This window comes from Cydia fagiglandana, chromosome 4, assembly GCF_963556715.1.
Source record: "Cydia fagiglandana chromosome 4, ilCydFagi1.1, whole genome shotgun sequence".
Taxonomy (NCBI): domain Eukaryota; kingdom Metazoa; phylum Arthropoda; class Insecta; order Lepidoptera; family Tortricidae; genus Cydia; species Cydia fagiglandana.
Window position 1 is genome coordinate 15,552,399 of NC_085935.1, and position 15,039 is coordinate 15,567,437.

The 15,039-nt window shown below is 37.7% G+C and overlaps 1 protein-coding gene across 1 annotated transcript in view; it reads right to left on the minus strand.

The window, feature by feature from the left end:
• Positions 1–15,039, minus strand: part of LOC134663620 (hydrocephalus-inducing protein homolog) — a 124,363-nt gene that overhangs the window by 83,342 nt on the left and 25,982 nt on the right. Inside the window, exons 9-27 of the mRNA XM_063520038.1 lie at positions 14,684–14,888; positions 13,908–13,975; positions 13,598–13,818; positions 13,201–13,434; positions 13,008–13,129; positions 12,152–12,338; positions 11,244–11,393; positions 9,281–9,474; positions 8,932–9,197; positions 7,444–7,883; positions 6,335–6,520; positions 4,974–5,064; positions 4,084–4,901; positions 3,676–3,852; positions 3,402–3,584; positions 1,595–1,804; positions 965–1,104; positions 729–870; positions 286–503 (exon numbers count right to left, since the gene is read on the minus strand). Of these exons, the coding sequence (XP_063376108.1) occupies positions 286–503; positions 729–870; positions 965–1,104; positions 1,595–1,804; positions 3,402–3,584; positions 3,676–3,852; positions 4,084–4,901; positions 4,974–5,064; positions 6,335–6,520; positions 7,444–7,883; positions 8,932–9,197; positions 9,281–9,474; positions 11,244–11,393; positions 12,152–12,338; positions 13,008–13,129; positions 13,201–13,434; positions 13,598–13,818; positions 13,908–13,975; positions 14,684–14,888 (4,252 nt within the window). The remainder of the gene's footprint in view (positions 1–285; positions 504–728; positions 871–964; positions 1,105–1,594; positions 1,805–3,401; positions 3,585–3,675; positions 3,853–4,083; positions 4,902–4,973; positions 5,065–6,334; positions 6,521–7,443; positions 7,884–8,931; positions 9,198–9,280; positions 9,475–11,243; positions 11,394–12,151; positions 12,339–13,007; positions 13,130–13,200; positions 13,435–13,597; positions 13,819–13,907; positions 13,976–14,683; positions 14,889–15,039) is intronic.

Genomic DNA, 15,039 nt, shown 5'->3' on the forward strand with positions numbered 1-15,039 from the left:
ATCAGACCCATGATAAAAATAAAATATTTTGGAATCAGCTAATGCTCAAAAACGTGCCTTCGTATTTAACCACTTTCCAAGAAAACATTTTAAATATTAAATATACCTAGTTTTTGGTTATTTTTTGTGAAATTTTTCTTTTTCGGTAGGTGCAACAGATATTCGGTATTCGGCCGAATGTTGACTACTATTCGGCCGAATACCGAATATTCATCAAAGTGGCCGAATAGGCCGTATACCGAATAGTTACCGAATATTCGTGGCATCTCTAGTAATCATACTCACTGATCACTATGTGCGAATATAAGTTCTATAGGAAACGGGCAGGGGTTAGTCAAGCCGAAGTAGTTGTCAGTAGTTGCTGCCCACGGCAGCGTTGGAGGAAACGCAACCTTGCCGCCGATGACATGGACTTGGGGTATTATGCCCACCCCTCTTACTGGTATTGCCATTTTCCTGGGATTCATGTGGAACCGAAATAATAACATGCCTTCATATACCATCTGTTGAGATAATTCTTGAAGTTAATACTTCGGGTTCTTAGCATAAAGTGCCTGTACGGACCTGTATAAGCTACGTACTACAGGCCAAGTTTCATATTTTCTTTCGAATGGGATCATTATTTTAAAATTAGTTAGGGTTAGGAGCTGAACTATATATTTAAATTAAAGCAGGTGTAAATACTATGTATCTAATCGAAAACCAATGTCAAATTAATAAAAACTTACTTCCGTGACTGGTTTAAAAGCTATACTGAGCCATCCACCCTCATCGGGACCAAATTTTCCAGAATTATGCAGCACCGTCATAGGATTATGTCCTTGAACTTTAAGTTTCAATGTGACGTACCAGATACATGTTGGTTTGCCCCTATCACACAATATAATAACAGTAAGTAAATATGTAATTGTTTTTAAATACTAGATGTGTGTATAGATGAGTATATTTGCTGGTCACAACTTACACATTCTTTAAAGATATTGTGTTAATTATTTTGTCACCACATCTTACTGACCCAAAGTCTATGGCCTCGACGTTTGCTGCCAAGTAAGGGACAGCACAAAGTGCTTTCATTTTAATGGGAATTGTGATTCCATAAAGTACCTATGAAGAAATAGGTTAGCTTGCATTTTAAAAAGGTCTTACTACTAACTAAGGACCTACACTAAATTCCAGAGTTTTTAGGGGAACAAACGGACGATTTATGAAATTGAATTTATGGAAATAAAGGAAACTTGAACTTATACATTTTAATTAACTAGACAATTGTATAAATAAATAAATGTGTTTTCTTTCTTTCAATTGTAAATAAACTAATAATTTAGTTATGAGTCACATGCTATGAACCTTAGCCTTAAGGCCGAGCCACACCGGCTTGCGTGTGCGTGACGTGCGCGTGTGCGTGAGCTAAAATGTTGGAGCCGCACACGCACACGTCACGCAAGCGGTGTGCCGTCTCTCATAAGGATCTGTATACTACAACGCCGCACGCGCACGTGCACGTCACGCACACGCAGCCGGTGTGCACAGGCCTTTAGCCTTTTTGGCGGCGGGTTTATACGTGACTCAAGTGTATGTGCTTGATTTAATTCACCTCTAATTTAAAAGTAATTTCAACATCTTGTTCCAATTCATCGAAATATTGTAAGGTGGGTGAGAAAGTGACTTCCATTTTGCCACTATCGCCCGGGTTCAGCTTGCCGCACAACTTCAAACCCAGCCAACTTGGCAAGTTTACCGGTTTGGCTAAATGCAGCTTCGTGTCTATTGGGCCGTAGTTGATTACTTCTACTACGCATTGAACCTAGTGGATATATAATATACTATATTAGTACCTACATAGTACACTATTACTTATTATAGTCGACATCACTAGTATCATATACCTAAAACAAAGTGCCAAAAGTAAGTATTTGACTCCCGCTAATATTTTTTTTACAAATAGAGATTATGTATTTTATTTAACAGATCATTTTAAAAAGTAACTTCCACACATGTAATACTTACTATACTCTATGACCGTAATTGTATAACACGACATTGTGACGTTTCTGACTTCTATGCAGGAGTCAAAAATATCAATGTAATTTTGTTATCCAAGCTACTCTGCAACTATGCAAAGTAGCTTGGATATGAAGATTAAATGCCGAATAATAGTAGGTACAAGTGTCCAAATGCGAAGACTGAAGACGTGAAGACCGAGCTCCGCGTAGAGCTGAAAACTCGTAGCGTCCGACGGGTCGCGCTTCCTACAACTTCCGCAAGTGTTTTAAAAGCGAAGGCCGAAGAGAGATAATACCTACAGGGTGGCCAAATAATAAGTGCATTCCCGTAGCCAGGGAGGTTTTGGGGTTATACTGAGCTACTTTTACTATGGGACCAACCCCGAAATCGCGACAAAAAAATGTATTAGAAAACGGACCAGCCAAAATGTATAAAACAGGCAAATTTTTCTTCGCGATTTCGGGGATGCACGTTGGCAACGGGAATACACTTAGTTTATTTTTTGGCCACCCTGTATAGTGCTTTTTAAAACACGTAACAATATTAACCTAAGCAATCAGTACTACAAGTACCATTGCGGCTGTGTGCCATAAGTACAGCCTATAGTCGCATTTTTTTTCTTCAGTCAGACTCACGCTTGAAGCCAATGGCACGCCTCTTCGGGACGCTTCGGCCTTATGCGGATATCGGCCTAGAGCCTTCGCAATAGCTGTCTACATCACGTTTCAATTAAACCATTGAGGCTGTGTCCCTAAAAAAACCTAACAGCATTTTTTTTCTTAAATCCGACTTACGCTTGACCCTAGATTTCTAATAGGTTTTCCTGTCATCTTTAGGTAAAGGACTATTTTGTGTATTTTTTTTCAGAATTTTAGACCCAGTAGTTTCGGAGATAGAGGGGGGGGGGAATGGTAATTTTGTGTCTATTTTTTTGAATAACTTCTAAACTTATCATAAATTTATAAAAAAATATATTTGAGATTCTCACAATGAGCTCTTTGGTTTGATATGTAACACTCTATAGTTTGCAAAACTTTGTATTTTATTTTTATCGTTTACCCCCCAAAAGTAGCCCATGTTTAAAATTCATTTATTGACGTTACATATCCGACTTTGGGTCACAGACTTACATATGTGTACCATATTTCAACTTAATTAGTCCGGTAGTTTCGGAGCAAATTGGCTGTGACAGACAGACAGACAGACGTACGAGTGATCCTATAAGGGTTCCGGTTTTTCCTATTGAGTTACGGAACCCTAAAAATACGATTTTCTCGCTGAATATTATATAATTTTCAAAATTTATAGTCGTATCGTATACCTACGTAATTTATTCTCATAGAATTCTCTGGGTATCACCTACATAGTTATCGTACCCAGGTTAAAATGTTACTAACCGTACTACCCGTAATAACAACTCCGAAATCGACGACGTACGGTGTTGTTATAAATCCAGGAATAGGACCTATCTTTGTTTTTGTGGAATATGCCACTAATATTTCTGGGCGCAATTTAATGTGCTCGATCACCAGCATTCTCTCAACTGCTAAGTCAATATCCATATTCGAAGGATAACCATCCTGAAACCAAGATAAGTAGTACCTTGCCCATAATATGATTATTTATAATTAAAAAACATTGTCGCACTCTTCATAATATTAATTGGCTTACCCAATCCGAGCAAATGTGCCAATCCTGTTGCAAATCAGGATCGTTAAAACAGTCGTCCGTCATAGGTGTATTTACGTGATCTTTAGTGATGATGGTGCGACGGAATATTTCGCGTACAGCACCTAAGTATTCCTCAGTCAAAGTTGGGATGGCCAAATAACCTGTTTCAGGTTGTAGCTGAAACATATGTAATTTGCTACCGATTTATCGACGCTGACGTGCTTGCATAACTACGAGTATAATGAACTAATTTAACTACAAAAAATGTATTGTCGTTAACAAAGTATTTATTAAATTTTCCTTATAGGTACTTACCTGAGTGAAGAAATTGTTATGTAAGTAGTATAGCTGTTCAAATGTTCAATTCTACAACAATATTTACAACTATAAACTAGATTTAGTACTTACATTCACAATGTCTGGCCTCGGTAATGAAAGATACACCTGAGGAATCACCCCCCAGCCAAACACTTCAATGGGGATGTGTGGTAGATGCCCTACCTCCAACAAAAACACGCTGTGAAAGTAACCTAGCACACCAGGCCGAACCACAACGTTTATCTCTTTCTTCTCCTGGGACTGTAACGTGCTTTCTGAAGGCAACAAATCTAGTATTGTACCGTTGAGCTCAGTCTCGTACTTTGGTTCATTCAAATACGTCTTATATTCAAAACTCAATCGTGCAGTATTAGTTAAAATCAATAACTCAGTTTGATTGTCATGGAAAGATCGGATTTTGAAATTCAACTTTTGACTATTGATATTGTATTTTAAGTCTGAAGCTTGGCCTGTGACACTGATAAACTCCGATGGTCCTCCTAACACTTCGCATTCCAGTACAGCTTTAACATTTACATTCCGACTTGGTATAAATGTGATGTGAATATTTTGACAATCATTGGGTTTCATGAGTCCTTTAAATGGCGTTACTCTTAGCAATCGGTTTGTGTTTATTTTATTGCCATGATTCAATTTACGGAGTTTCCAAATCCAAGGAAATTCCGTGTTGTATGGAAAAGGTATCATTGGAGCGATTTTTCGAATTATTTTGGTACTAGTTATATTCACCTGTCCGGGTACAGGGATAACGGCACTTGCCTCGCTGGGCTGAAGGTTTGATGTTAAAGCAGATGACTTTTGGTCGATTTTTTCCAATGTCTCATTTGGACTATTTGGAGGGTGTAATGGAGCGCGATATCCGGCACTCATAATCTCTTTAAGTTTATCTATAAAGAAAATTTGGATTATTAGGGTCGTGCAAAATACTACAGGTACAGTTTAAAACAACGATTACGAACCTCCTGGTTTTGTAGACCCCGTATCTGTCTCATAATAATATGATGAAGTGGTATCGCTTTTACACGGTATCTGCTCTTCAGGTATTTCAGGCTGCTCTTGAAAAAAACAAACATTTTTAAAGTCTTTCCTATCACGGAAAAATGGTGTTCCGTACCTTTGGGAGGCGTGCGTGAAGCCGAAACCAACACGTAGAGTCCCTTTTGACACTTTAATTAAATAAGTCCATAACTCAGAAAACACTACCCCCATGCAGACAAATCAGTAAAAATGTGTTCACTGTCCAGTACTTGATTTTGTGTCACTTTATAATCAACACAAACACGTATTTTTTGTCAGATTTCTGTGCCACTACAATTGGACTAGCCCATTGACTATGCCGTGTAAGGCCACCGTCTTTGGTCACAAAAATGTTGAACGGCTCGGCTAAACGGTTAGACTTAGTGGGGGGGTGCTCGACCAAATGTCATAGAGGGACCCTGGCAGTTTCCGGCGCCGCCATTTTTTTTTTCAAAATGGCGGATTCAAAATGGCGGTCAATTTTCAAAATGATCCTATTTATATAGGATATAGGTAGGCTATAGATTCCTATTTTTTTTTAATGCTACAATTGCTGGAAAACTGGCCACTTTTATTTTGTATGGCAACTTTTAAACGGTGCTAGATAAGTGGGGGGTGCTCGACCAAATGTCATAGAGGGCCCCGAGACAAAACAAACTGCATTAAAAAAAATTCAAAATGGCCGACTTTTATTTATTTTTTCAAGATAGTCCGAGCGCGCTGAGATTTGGCATGGCAAGATATAGAAGGCCTCTAGATTCCTATGCAAAAAATTTTTTTTGGATTAAACCCAAGATGGCGCGTAGGGCCGAAGGCCCGGAGCGTCCCATTCGATTTCCCAAGCACGTGAGGCCGAAGGCCGAGCTGCAGGAATGAAGTGCTCGCACGCGGATCTTTTTGTCCTAGCAAAAGTACAAGTTTATTTGTTTTTCCCTTTGGAAAACAAGCTACTACACAATTACAACAGCAACAGCAACAGCAACATTACCAACAACAACACATCAACAACAGCACCAACAGCAAACAACACGCGTACCGCGGGGCCCTCGGGCCCCGCGCACAGGGCAAAATCTAGTCGCATGATTTACAGAGGTAAACCCAGTACTGTACAGTTATCATTTCATAATAGAAGTTTGACGTTTGAAAAAACACTTGCGCAGTCTGTGCTGTCAAAATCGCTGCCAACTAAGCTTGGTCTAACTCTAGCTAGGTAGGTGCTTCGAATTTGTAATAGATAACTACTTAGTAAGTTTTTCATTGTAGTTGAAAAATGTTTATGTGAAGAGAATGATTTTTATCTTACCATGACATTAGTAGTAATGACACACTTTTTCCATTTAAATCTGAAGCAAACTAGCAGCGGTGTAAGGTTTTGGACTTGTATTATTTTGCTCTCGATGCTACTATTTACAACACATTGAAAGTCTACCCGTGGCGAGGTAACTAATATATTGGGAAAATTTATTGTTCCAATTATTCGGACATTATCCTAAAAAAATAATTGATGAGTTATACACGGTGTAACATGAGTAAACCGAATAATTTTAACAGCGTATTCCTGATCATATTTAGAGACAAAAATTTCCTATAAACTTTTTTTTTTTAAAACGCCTAGTTTCAGAGATAATATTGATTTAAAAATAAACAAGTTTTTGTTGTTACATAATATAAAAGGCCTTTTTGATGGTAATGTTGCTGCTATGGGACGTAGTCCAAATATCCTTATTAATAGATGTCAAAAAGTGACAAGTAACACTTTGCAAAAAGGTTTTACGAAAAAAAAAGTATAAATAAATTTTAAGTAACAAGTTGACCAATAACATTTATTTTTTATGTACAAATTAAAAAAAATGAAAAAATAAAACAAAAAAATTATTTATTTTTGGCGAAATTGACCTAAACTCATATTACATATTTTCCTTCTTTTGACCTCAGAAATGCGTGGTTAAAATTATTCGGTTTCCTCATGTTACACCGTGTATGTTGGCATCTAGAATACAGGTACATACTCGTATATAAGGTACATAGGCGAAAAGTGTAAACATATTTTTAACGTCGACTGTACCTACATAAAGTACGTTCATTGTCGTCGTGTAAGGCAATCAAACGTACCCACATCCTTATCGAAACGCACCAAAATCATGGTATGCTTCGAAATTTGGCTTGGCACCGACTTCAAACATATCAGTTGGTAACGCATAGACTTAAAAAAGGATAATATTTTATTTCATCCTTTTTGAAGTCTGTTTTCCTTATTTTATAAAAAGTTTTTATCAATAAGTAGGTACGTCCGAAACATGTAAATGTAAATGATAAAGAACGCACGTATGGTATGCATTAATAGTCTCCGAAACGTACTTAAAAAAAATTAATAAATATAAAAATAAAATATACCTAAAACAAGTATTTTACCTTATTTTTATGCCCTTTGAATTGAATTCTCATGATATCACTATAGATTCTAGATTTCAAATTCATGTGTTTTGTAGTATCAAACAAAATCTGTAACTTCATAACTTCTTGATCTTCTAGACGCTCGTCAACATTTTGGGTTAAATTAAATGCCATTTTAATTTTATTTATATCTTGAAAGAAGTTTAGCGGGCCCTTTCTTAATGGCTCTACCGGTTTTGTTGTTAAATAGTCTATGAATATTTTTGATTGTTGTGCTCCAAATTTGAGGATATTCGCTACATCTAAATCGCTCTCTCGGTAACAGATGCAGGCACACATGTCTTCCTCCTCCTGCGCAACCTTATACGTACTCTTCTTTTTGATAATTGCAAATGGAGGTTTAACATTTATATCCATATCCAAAGGTAATTTAGACACATTTTTAATTGTTACTATGTCTGCAATGAATAAATATACATATTAATATAATTTTTAGGGTTCCGTACCTCAAAAGGAAAAAACGAAACCCTTATAATATCACTCGTGCGCCTGTCTGTCTGTCCATAATCATCATAATCATAATATTTTTATTAAAAATGATTCTTACAAAACACTTTTTGAGAGTCAAAAATCGTAGAGAATAAATAAAATAATTTACATAGAATAGAATATACAAGTATATTAAAATTATAACGTATATGCCACGCTTGTCGCTTAGGTCAAATCTACTCGTAGATAAGGTATCCAACCATACGTGTTTGTCTGTCTGTCTGTCACAGCTTATTTTCTTCGAAACTACTGGACCAATTAAGGTAAGTGGAAATTTGGTACACACATATAAGTTTGTGACCCAAAGACGAACATTCAACGTAAACAAATGAATTTCAAACATGGGGGCCACTATGTCGTGCTACATATCAAATGAAAGAGCTAATTGTGTACTCTCAATTATTTTTTATAATTTTAGGAAAATCAGTTTAGAAGTTATGAAAATTTCAAGTGGCTAGCTATCACGGTGCACGAGATACACCCTGGTGACAGACAGACAGACGGACGGACAGCGGAGTCTTAGTAATAGCAGGCGTGTCTCACTCCGCGATTTCGTCGCTTTGCTACAGGTAGCTAAAAGTACATCCGTTCGGCCCCAATTTTGGGGTTTGCCATAAGCCGCGCGTGGCGCTGTCGCCACCTAGCGGCCATATCTGTGCTGAACGTAACAGACGCGTTTTGTTAGAGAGTGAGTCTTCTGTACTTTGTACTATTATTTATTCTGTGGTAATAGGGTCCCGTTTTTATTTTACCCTTGGGTACGGAACCCTAAAAAATACATTGTAAAAAAATTGTGTAATGTACGGAACCCTTATAACGCAAGTCGGATATGGCCGGTTTTACGTAAAAAATAACACGCACGCACGCACGCACGCACGCACGCACGCACGTGATAACAGAAAAGAATAATATAATAGAAAATTCATTAAAATATTATCATTAACAATTAAAAATTACCAGTTAATTTATAGTACTCGCTGTATGGTCCAAAATCATATCGTAACTCTAAGAGTGACGAAGACACCTCTATTTTTGGATCCACAAATTCGGCAATAATTTCACACTCCAATAAAAGTTCCTTTTTATTTACGCCCTCCACGCTTCCTACTAAGTACCATATTTCCTTAACAGTCGTTACTTTACGAGAAACGCCTGTTATTGTCAATTCCATTTTTTCTCCAGCAGCCATTTTGAAAACTCGAGGTTCCAGATTAAAGAATCCACTGAAAAAAGGGATTGCTAACAGAAAAACAAAAAAGTAGAATTATTTTACATATTACAAGTGATTATTTATTTATGAACGTACGGAGTTCGTGGTTGCGTCTTGGGTGCTTTGTAATGTTCGCTCCATTCTAAAGAATGCATGCGCGTTCCTTTATTTTCCATGTCTACCTTAAAATCGAGTGGAAAATTCGTAAAATGTCGCCCAAGAAGTACTCGATCTCTTAGGTCACCAACTAAAATGCTTGTTCCCACTCCGGTTGCTGACATGGGGATAAACTGAAATAAGTGTCCATCAGTATTAATTATCTATCTGAAATTCCCAACTTTTACAATTAGGTCAAGAAATTAATGCTCAAAAAACGTTGTAGAGGGAAATGCTAGGAACACAATTTTTGACTCCGTAACTTTGTTTGGACTAGTTATGAGGTGAACATATCAAAAGTCCCCGGCTGTAGCCCCGCTGCTGGGGGGTAGAGGGGGGTAAGAAGGTCGAATTTTTCGGTTTTTCATTGATATCTTGGAAACTTTGCGTCTTAGCGACATGGCTACTAAGACAAACCGAAAGCTGATAAAATTAGTTACAAGTTTTACCCTGTCAAGTTTTTCGATATCATGAATAGTTTTTGAGATACCCGCTCTTGAAAGTTTATTTAGGGATTTTAATTTTATCTTGATATCTACGTCAGTGAAGCTGTTAGGCCATGTTTGGTATCATTTTCGTATAAATCGGGGGTGCTGAATTCATTTATGGTATCACATTGACACCATTCCGAAGTAAAACCAAAATTTAAAAATAAATATTTTTTTAAATCCCTCTTCACGCTTAAACCACTAAACCAATTTCGTTGAAATTTGGTATAGAAATAGTTTAAATCTCGACACACGACATAGGATAGTTTCTATAACCAAAAGGATCTTTTGAGGGTGTGAAAAGTGGGGTGGAAGTTTGTATGGGGAGTCAATAACCCCTGAACCGGTTTAGATGAAATTTAGGACGGAATACATCTGTGATTTAGATGAAAGTGATACCAAACATGACTTCAAACCTTACCTTGAGCAGTATTAACCTCAAGAATTCAGTTTCGTCGACGAAGTTGAATTCCCCCCATACTCCATTTCACAACTTTAAAGGATGATTATTGAGATAAAAAGTATCTTATGTCCTGTCTTGGGACTCGAAATATCTGTATACCAAATTTCAATTAAATCGGTTGAGCGGTTTAAGCGTGAAGAGGAATTTAAAAAAAAGGTATTTGTTTAAAGTTTATATGTTTTTTCTTAGGAATGGTGTCAATTGATACCAAAACTGAATTCAGCACCCCCGATTTATACGAAAATACCAAACACGGTCTAGTAGCGTCACTAATGTAGATATCAAGATAAAATTGAAAGCCCTAAATAAACTTTCAAGAGCGGATATCTCAAAAACTATTCAAGATATCGAAAAACTTGACTGAATAAAACTTGTAACAAAGTTTATCAGCTTTTGGTTTGTCTTAGTAGTCATGTCGCTAAGGCGCAAAATTTCCAAGATATAAGTGAAAAACCGAAAAATGAGACCTTCTTTCCCCCCTCTACCCCCCAGCACCGGGGCTACGGCCGGGGACTTTTGATATGTTCACCTCCTAACTAGTCCAAACAAGGTTACGTAGTCAAAAATTGTGTTCCTAGCATTTCCCTCTATAACTTCTTATTGCTTGGCCTAAATACGTATGTAACAATTAATTTATGTTATTTGTCTGATACCCTGAAGATTTGTAAACTTTTTTCGACCACTTGTTGCTATTGGATATATTGAGCTGAAATTTGGCGTGCAACATGCAAGTCATGCAATGCAAAAATAAGATAAAAACGAGCTAACTGATTAGGATCAAAGATAGATATTTGATGATTTCATGAGAATATTTGATGTCATATTTTAATGTGACCGATCTCATGGATGTATTAACCGATTCGGGGCTGATGACACACCTGAAATGATTGTTCCGCGCCACAGCCAAAAGTTTTCGAAAATAGAACACGCAACGAATCGGTTAAAAACTTACAATGTCCTTAACTCTTTCTAACTGAATCACAGCCTTGTTGACGTACGTCTCAGCATCGACCAGATAAAGCGTTAGATATAATTCTGTGTCGCTCTCGGGGTCTATATGTCCCTCGGTGGGCTGGATCTGCCATCTGCCGTCGCGGTTTAACTGCAATTCATATTATGCCAGGGAGTGATGCCACGTTTAATAAATTAAATAAATTGCCCTAAAGATAGCGTTGGCAGGTATCGTTCACGTTGTCATCGTAAAATTGTATTACCTATACGTGATTTATTATGATCAATTTACATCAGATGAGCAGACGGAAATACTAGTATTTAGATTACGAGAAATTATTGTACATATAATAACAATGTTGCAATAATTAAACCAGAATAGGTTTTCAGAACCTTTTTTTCATTACAGCGTTGCCTTGTTATTTCTCTGCCCTGTACACAGTATATTGACGGAAGCTAAAAAACAGCACTTAAATCGTTATTTCATCAGTAGGGGAGCTGCGATGCCACACACAGTAAAACACTAACTTTTTTTATAAGCTATTATCACCCTTCTTTTTTCGTCAGAGGTTAAAACAAGATTTTATCATTCGTCATCAAGGTAACCATTAGGTAGGTACTTAACGCTTTACCAGGCTAAGGGATATATATTTCCTACATACGGCACTTCAGACATGTGTTCTATTGCGACGAGTAAGACTGACAATAGATATATAGAGCATGGTACGAGTAAAGGGTTAAACTGGTGGTTTATTTTAGTTATTAGTGAGAAGTCTTCTATTCAATGAACATGGCTATATACCACCGAGTAGGGAATTCAAATCGGTTATTTTTTGTATGGAAATAACCGCGGTTTCGGTTAATAACCGATTATTTCCATACAAAAAATAACCGATTTGCATTCCCTACCACCGAGGCTCTGAAATGCACGACGACTGGCGAATCATTATTCAAAGTTAAAGTCTTCCTCGTTCTGCCGAGCACCTTCACCTGGCCCCAGTGCAGAGCCAGAGGAGTGCACGTGACGATCGGTCGGATTCCGCATTCTGTCACGTGGCATATGTCCACGGGCTGTGACATTCCGAACAGACGTATCCTGGAAGCATGATTTTGGATTCCCATAAATTATGTTTACCGGAAAGCTTGTTCAGAAATATTAATATTATCAATTTGACGTATTGGCTACGTGCGAAGTGCATGGTGGAGGCAAATTAAGTAAAGCGATCGCACCGCATGCGGTGGTGAAAATTGGAACTAACGAAGGATAGCGTTTGTAACATTTCATACAAGTTATATGGCTCGAAATGGAACTTTAATTTACGATTACTTCTGAGTTATTAATTTAAATTGTATCGTGTATGGGACCATTGTAATCTGTATGAAATGCTTAATATAACTAACGTATTTAATTTGATAATTATTGATGCTGTATCCATGTATATAGCTTTGCAGATGTCACATATTATGTGATCTTTATCTAGAAGTTAAGAATGGGTATTATACATAGTAAGTTATCCTCATACAACACAACATACACCATGCAAAATACAAAAAGATAGACATACACCATGGCGGACTTTTTTGTAGACCCATGTGAAAGAGCGACAACCCCACCATACATTGTGTATAAATAACCTTATAAAACAAAGTCCCGCCGCGTCTGTCTGTATGTTTGTATGTTCGCGATCATCTCGAAAATATGCTACGCAGCAGTATTGTTCCAATAACGGCAAATCAATCAAATCTATACTCAAAGAAATCTCACCTGATCACATACTCTTGAACACCAAGAGCGCATGTTCTTAAAGTAACTGGAAAGGTAATAATACCATTAGGCTCTATAAATCCTTCTTTATTACCGACTATAACCTGTAACGTCGTCTCTTCCTGAAAATATATGTATTTGTCAATGACAAAATGTGTTACTTAGTTTTGTTTCGCCAGATATTAATACTTACTTCCTGTTCTATAAGAGTGTAGTATCCTTTTATCTCATTCGCTTGAATTTGTATTTCATATTGATAAGGAAAATCTAAGAAACATGCTCGCTGGTTTATCTCTGGAGCGGGAGTGATCTCGGGAACCCTCGCGTCGAAAGTCACTGGTAAAATAATTGGAGGGCTGTCCGATTTCTCTAGCTCCAATTCGAGAGATGTCTGATTTGCTCGTATCAAATTTGGAGTTAACGTAACCTGCGGGTACAAATAAAATAAAAGATTCAAATTCAAAATTCACAACATATTTATATCATAGCTTGGATGTTACATAGGTGAAGCACAGTGATCCCCAGGCTTAGCCTGCGACGTGGGGATCTAGTTTATTTTAAGTAATAAAAACAAAACCAGCTATACGAACTCTCAGGGATAATCTGGATTCAGGCCCCAAATTAATTTTTTCTGGTTGTATGTCAAACTCTTTCGGCCATTGTGGAATTTCCGGCTTTGGCATTTTCGCCAAAGCGTAGTCGACCAACATGATACTGCTCACTTCCGGACCATCAGATGAAATTTTTACCGATGCACTCACATTCACAACTGAGTCATTAATAACATCAAATTCTAAGGTTTTCGGTACTCCTATAAGAAAATAGAACAGTCGAAGAAATAAAGTATAAAGTTATTTGGCAATTAAATAAAAATAATGGTAAGTATGCAAATTGTTTTACCAAGGCTGACAGTCCCAAAGTCCAAACTTGGTATACTAAACCTTACCGAAGGGTATATCACTTCTCCCCTGAAATTAAAAGGCTAATTTTAGTAAATAACCTTAACCGTTTCGGTGCGGATGGCACGCAGGCGTGTCATCAATGTTAATACGAGTGGCGTATGTCACGACAGGCGTGCCTCACGCCAAAGAGTATCATGACATGAAATAATTGACGCCGCCACAGCCAAAAATTTTCAGAAATGGAAGACGCAACGAACCTTGATATTAATAATCGTGATATTCGTACCTATATATGTACATATATATATTTTCCAAGTTAGCATATAAAAATGTTACTTAACGCTGTCCGATTGCCCCCAATGTACTCCACATGAAGTTTTTTCCAAGAGTCCGTGCTTCCACTATGGGTTTCCAACTTGAAGATGGAAGCACACTTGGTCGTGTGACTACGTCATAAAATTTTGTATGTGAACGGCTTAGCGCATTTAGTAACTGGAGATGTCATCGCTGTCATTTTCTTTACGAAACAGTCTGCCGATATTGGCGGGGGAGGTAACGTCAATTGTGTATTGCTATTTCTACATGATTAGTAGGTACGTGACGTACAAATAGCAATGTCAGTCCAGACCCAGACAAAAGTTTGCACAATTGTGCAAGTTTTTCGGCAGCCCCTCTGCCCTCTAAGCTCTTAATGGCCACTCCAGTTATTAAATGCTCTAGGGTGAACGGTGAACGTGTTAAAGCAATTTAGGTGTATAAGTAATAAATACTCACTTCAAATATAATTTCAACACCACCTCAGTGTCACGTATGAGGAAGTTGACTTCCTCAAAGTACGGTCCCTGGTTGGAGTTGGTGAAGGAGACGACAAAGATGGCGCGCTCGCCGGGACGCAGGCAGCGCAGGGCGGGCGAGCACGTAATGCGGCTGCCGAACAGTGTCGGCGTGTCCTGGTATACTACCACACCGTTTATGTGACCTGGGTCAAGCGTTGCCAATAAACATCCGTGTAATACAGCAGCACGATAAATATAAAACAATTAATATCAGTACTTAACCCCTCGTGTGCTTAGACACGGATCCGTGCGTGTGAATTTAAAGCTATTGTTTTAAATGTCAAGGTCACTTTT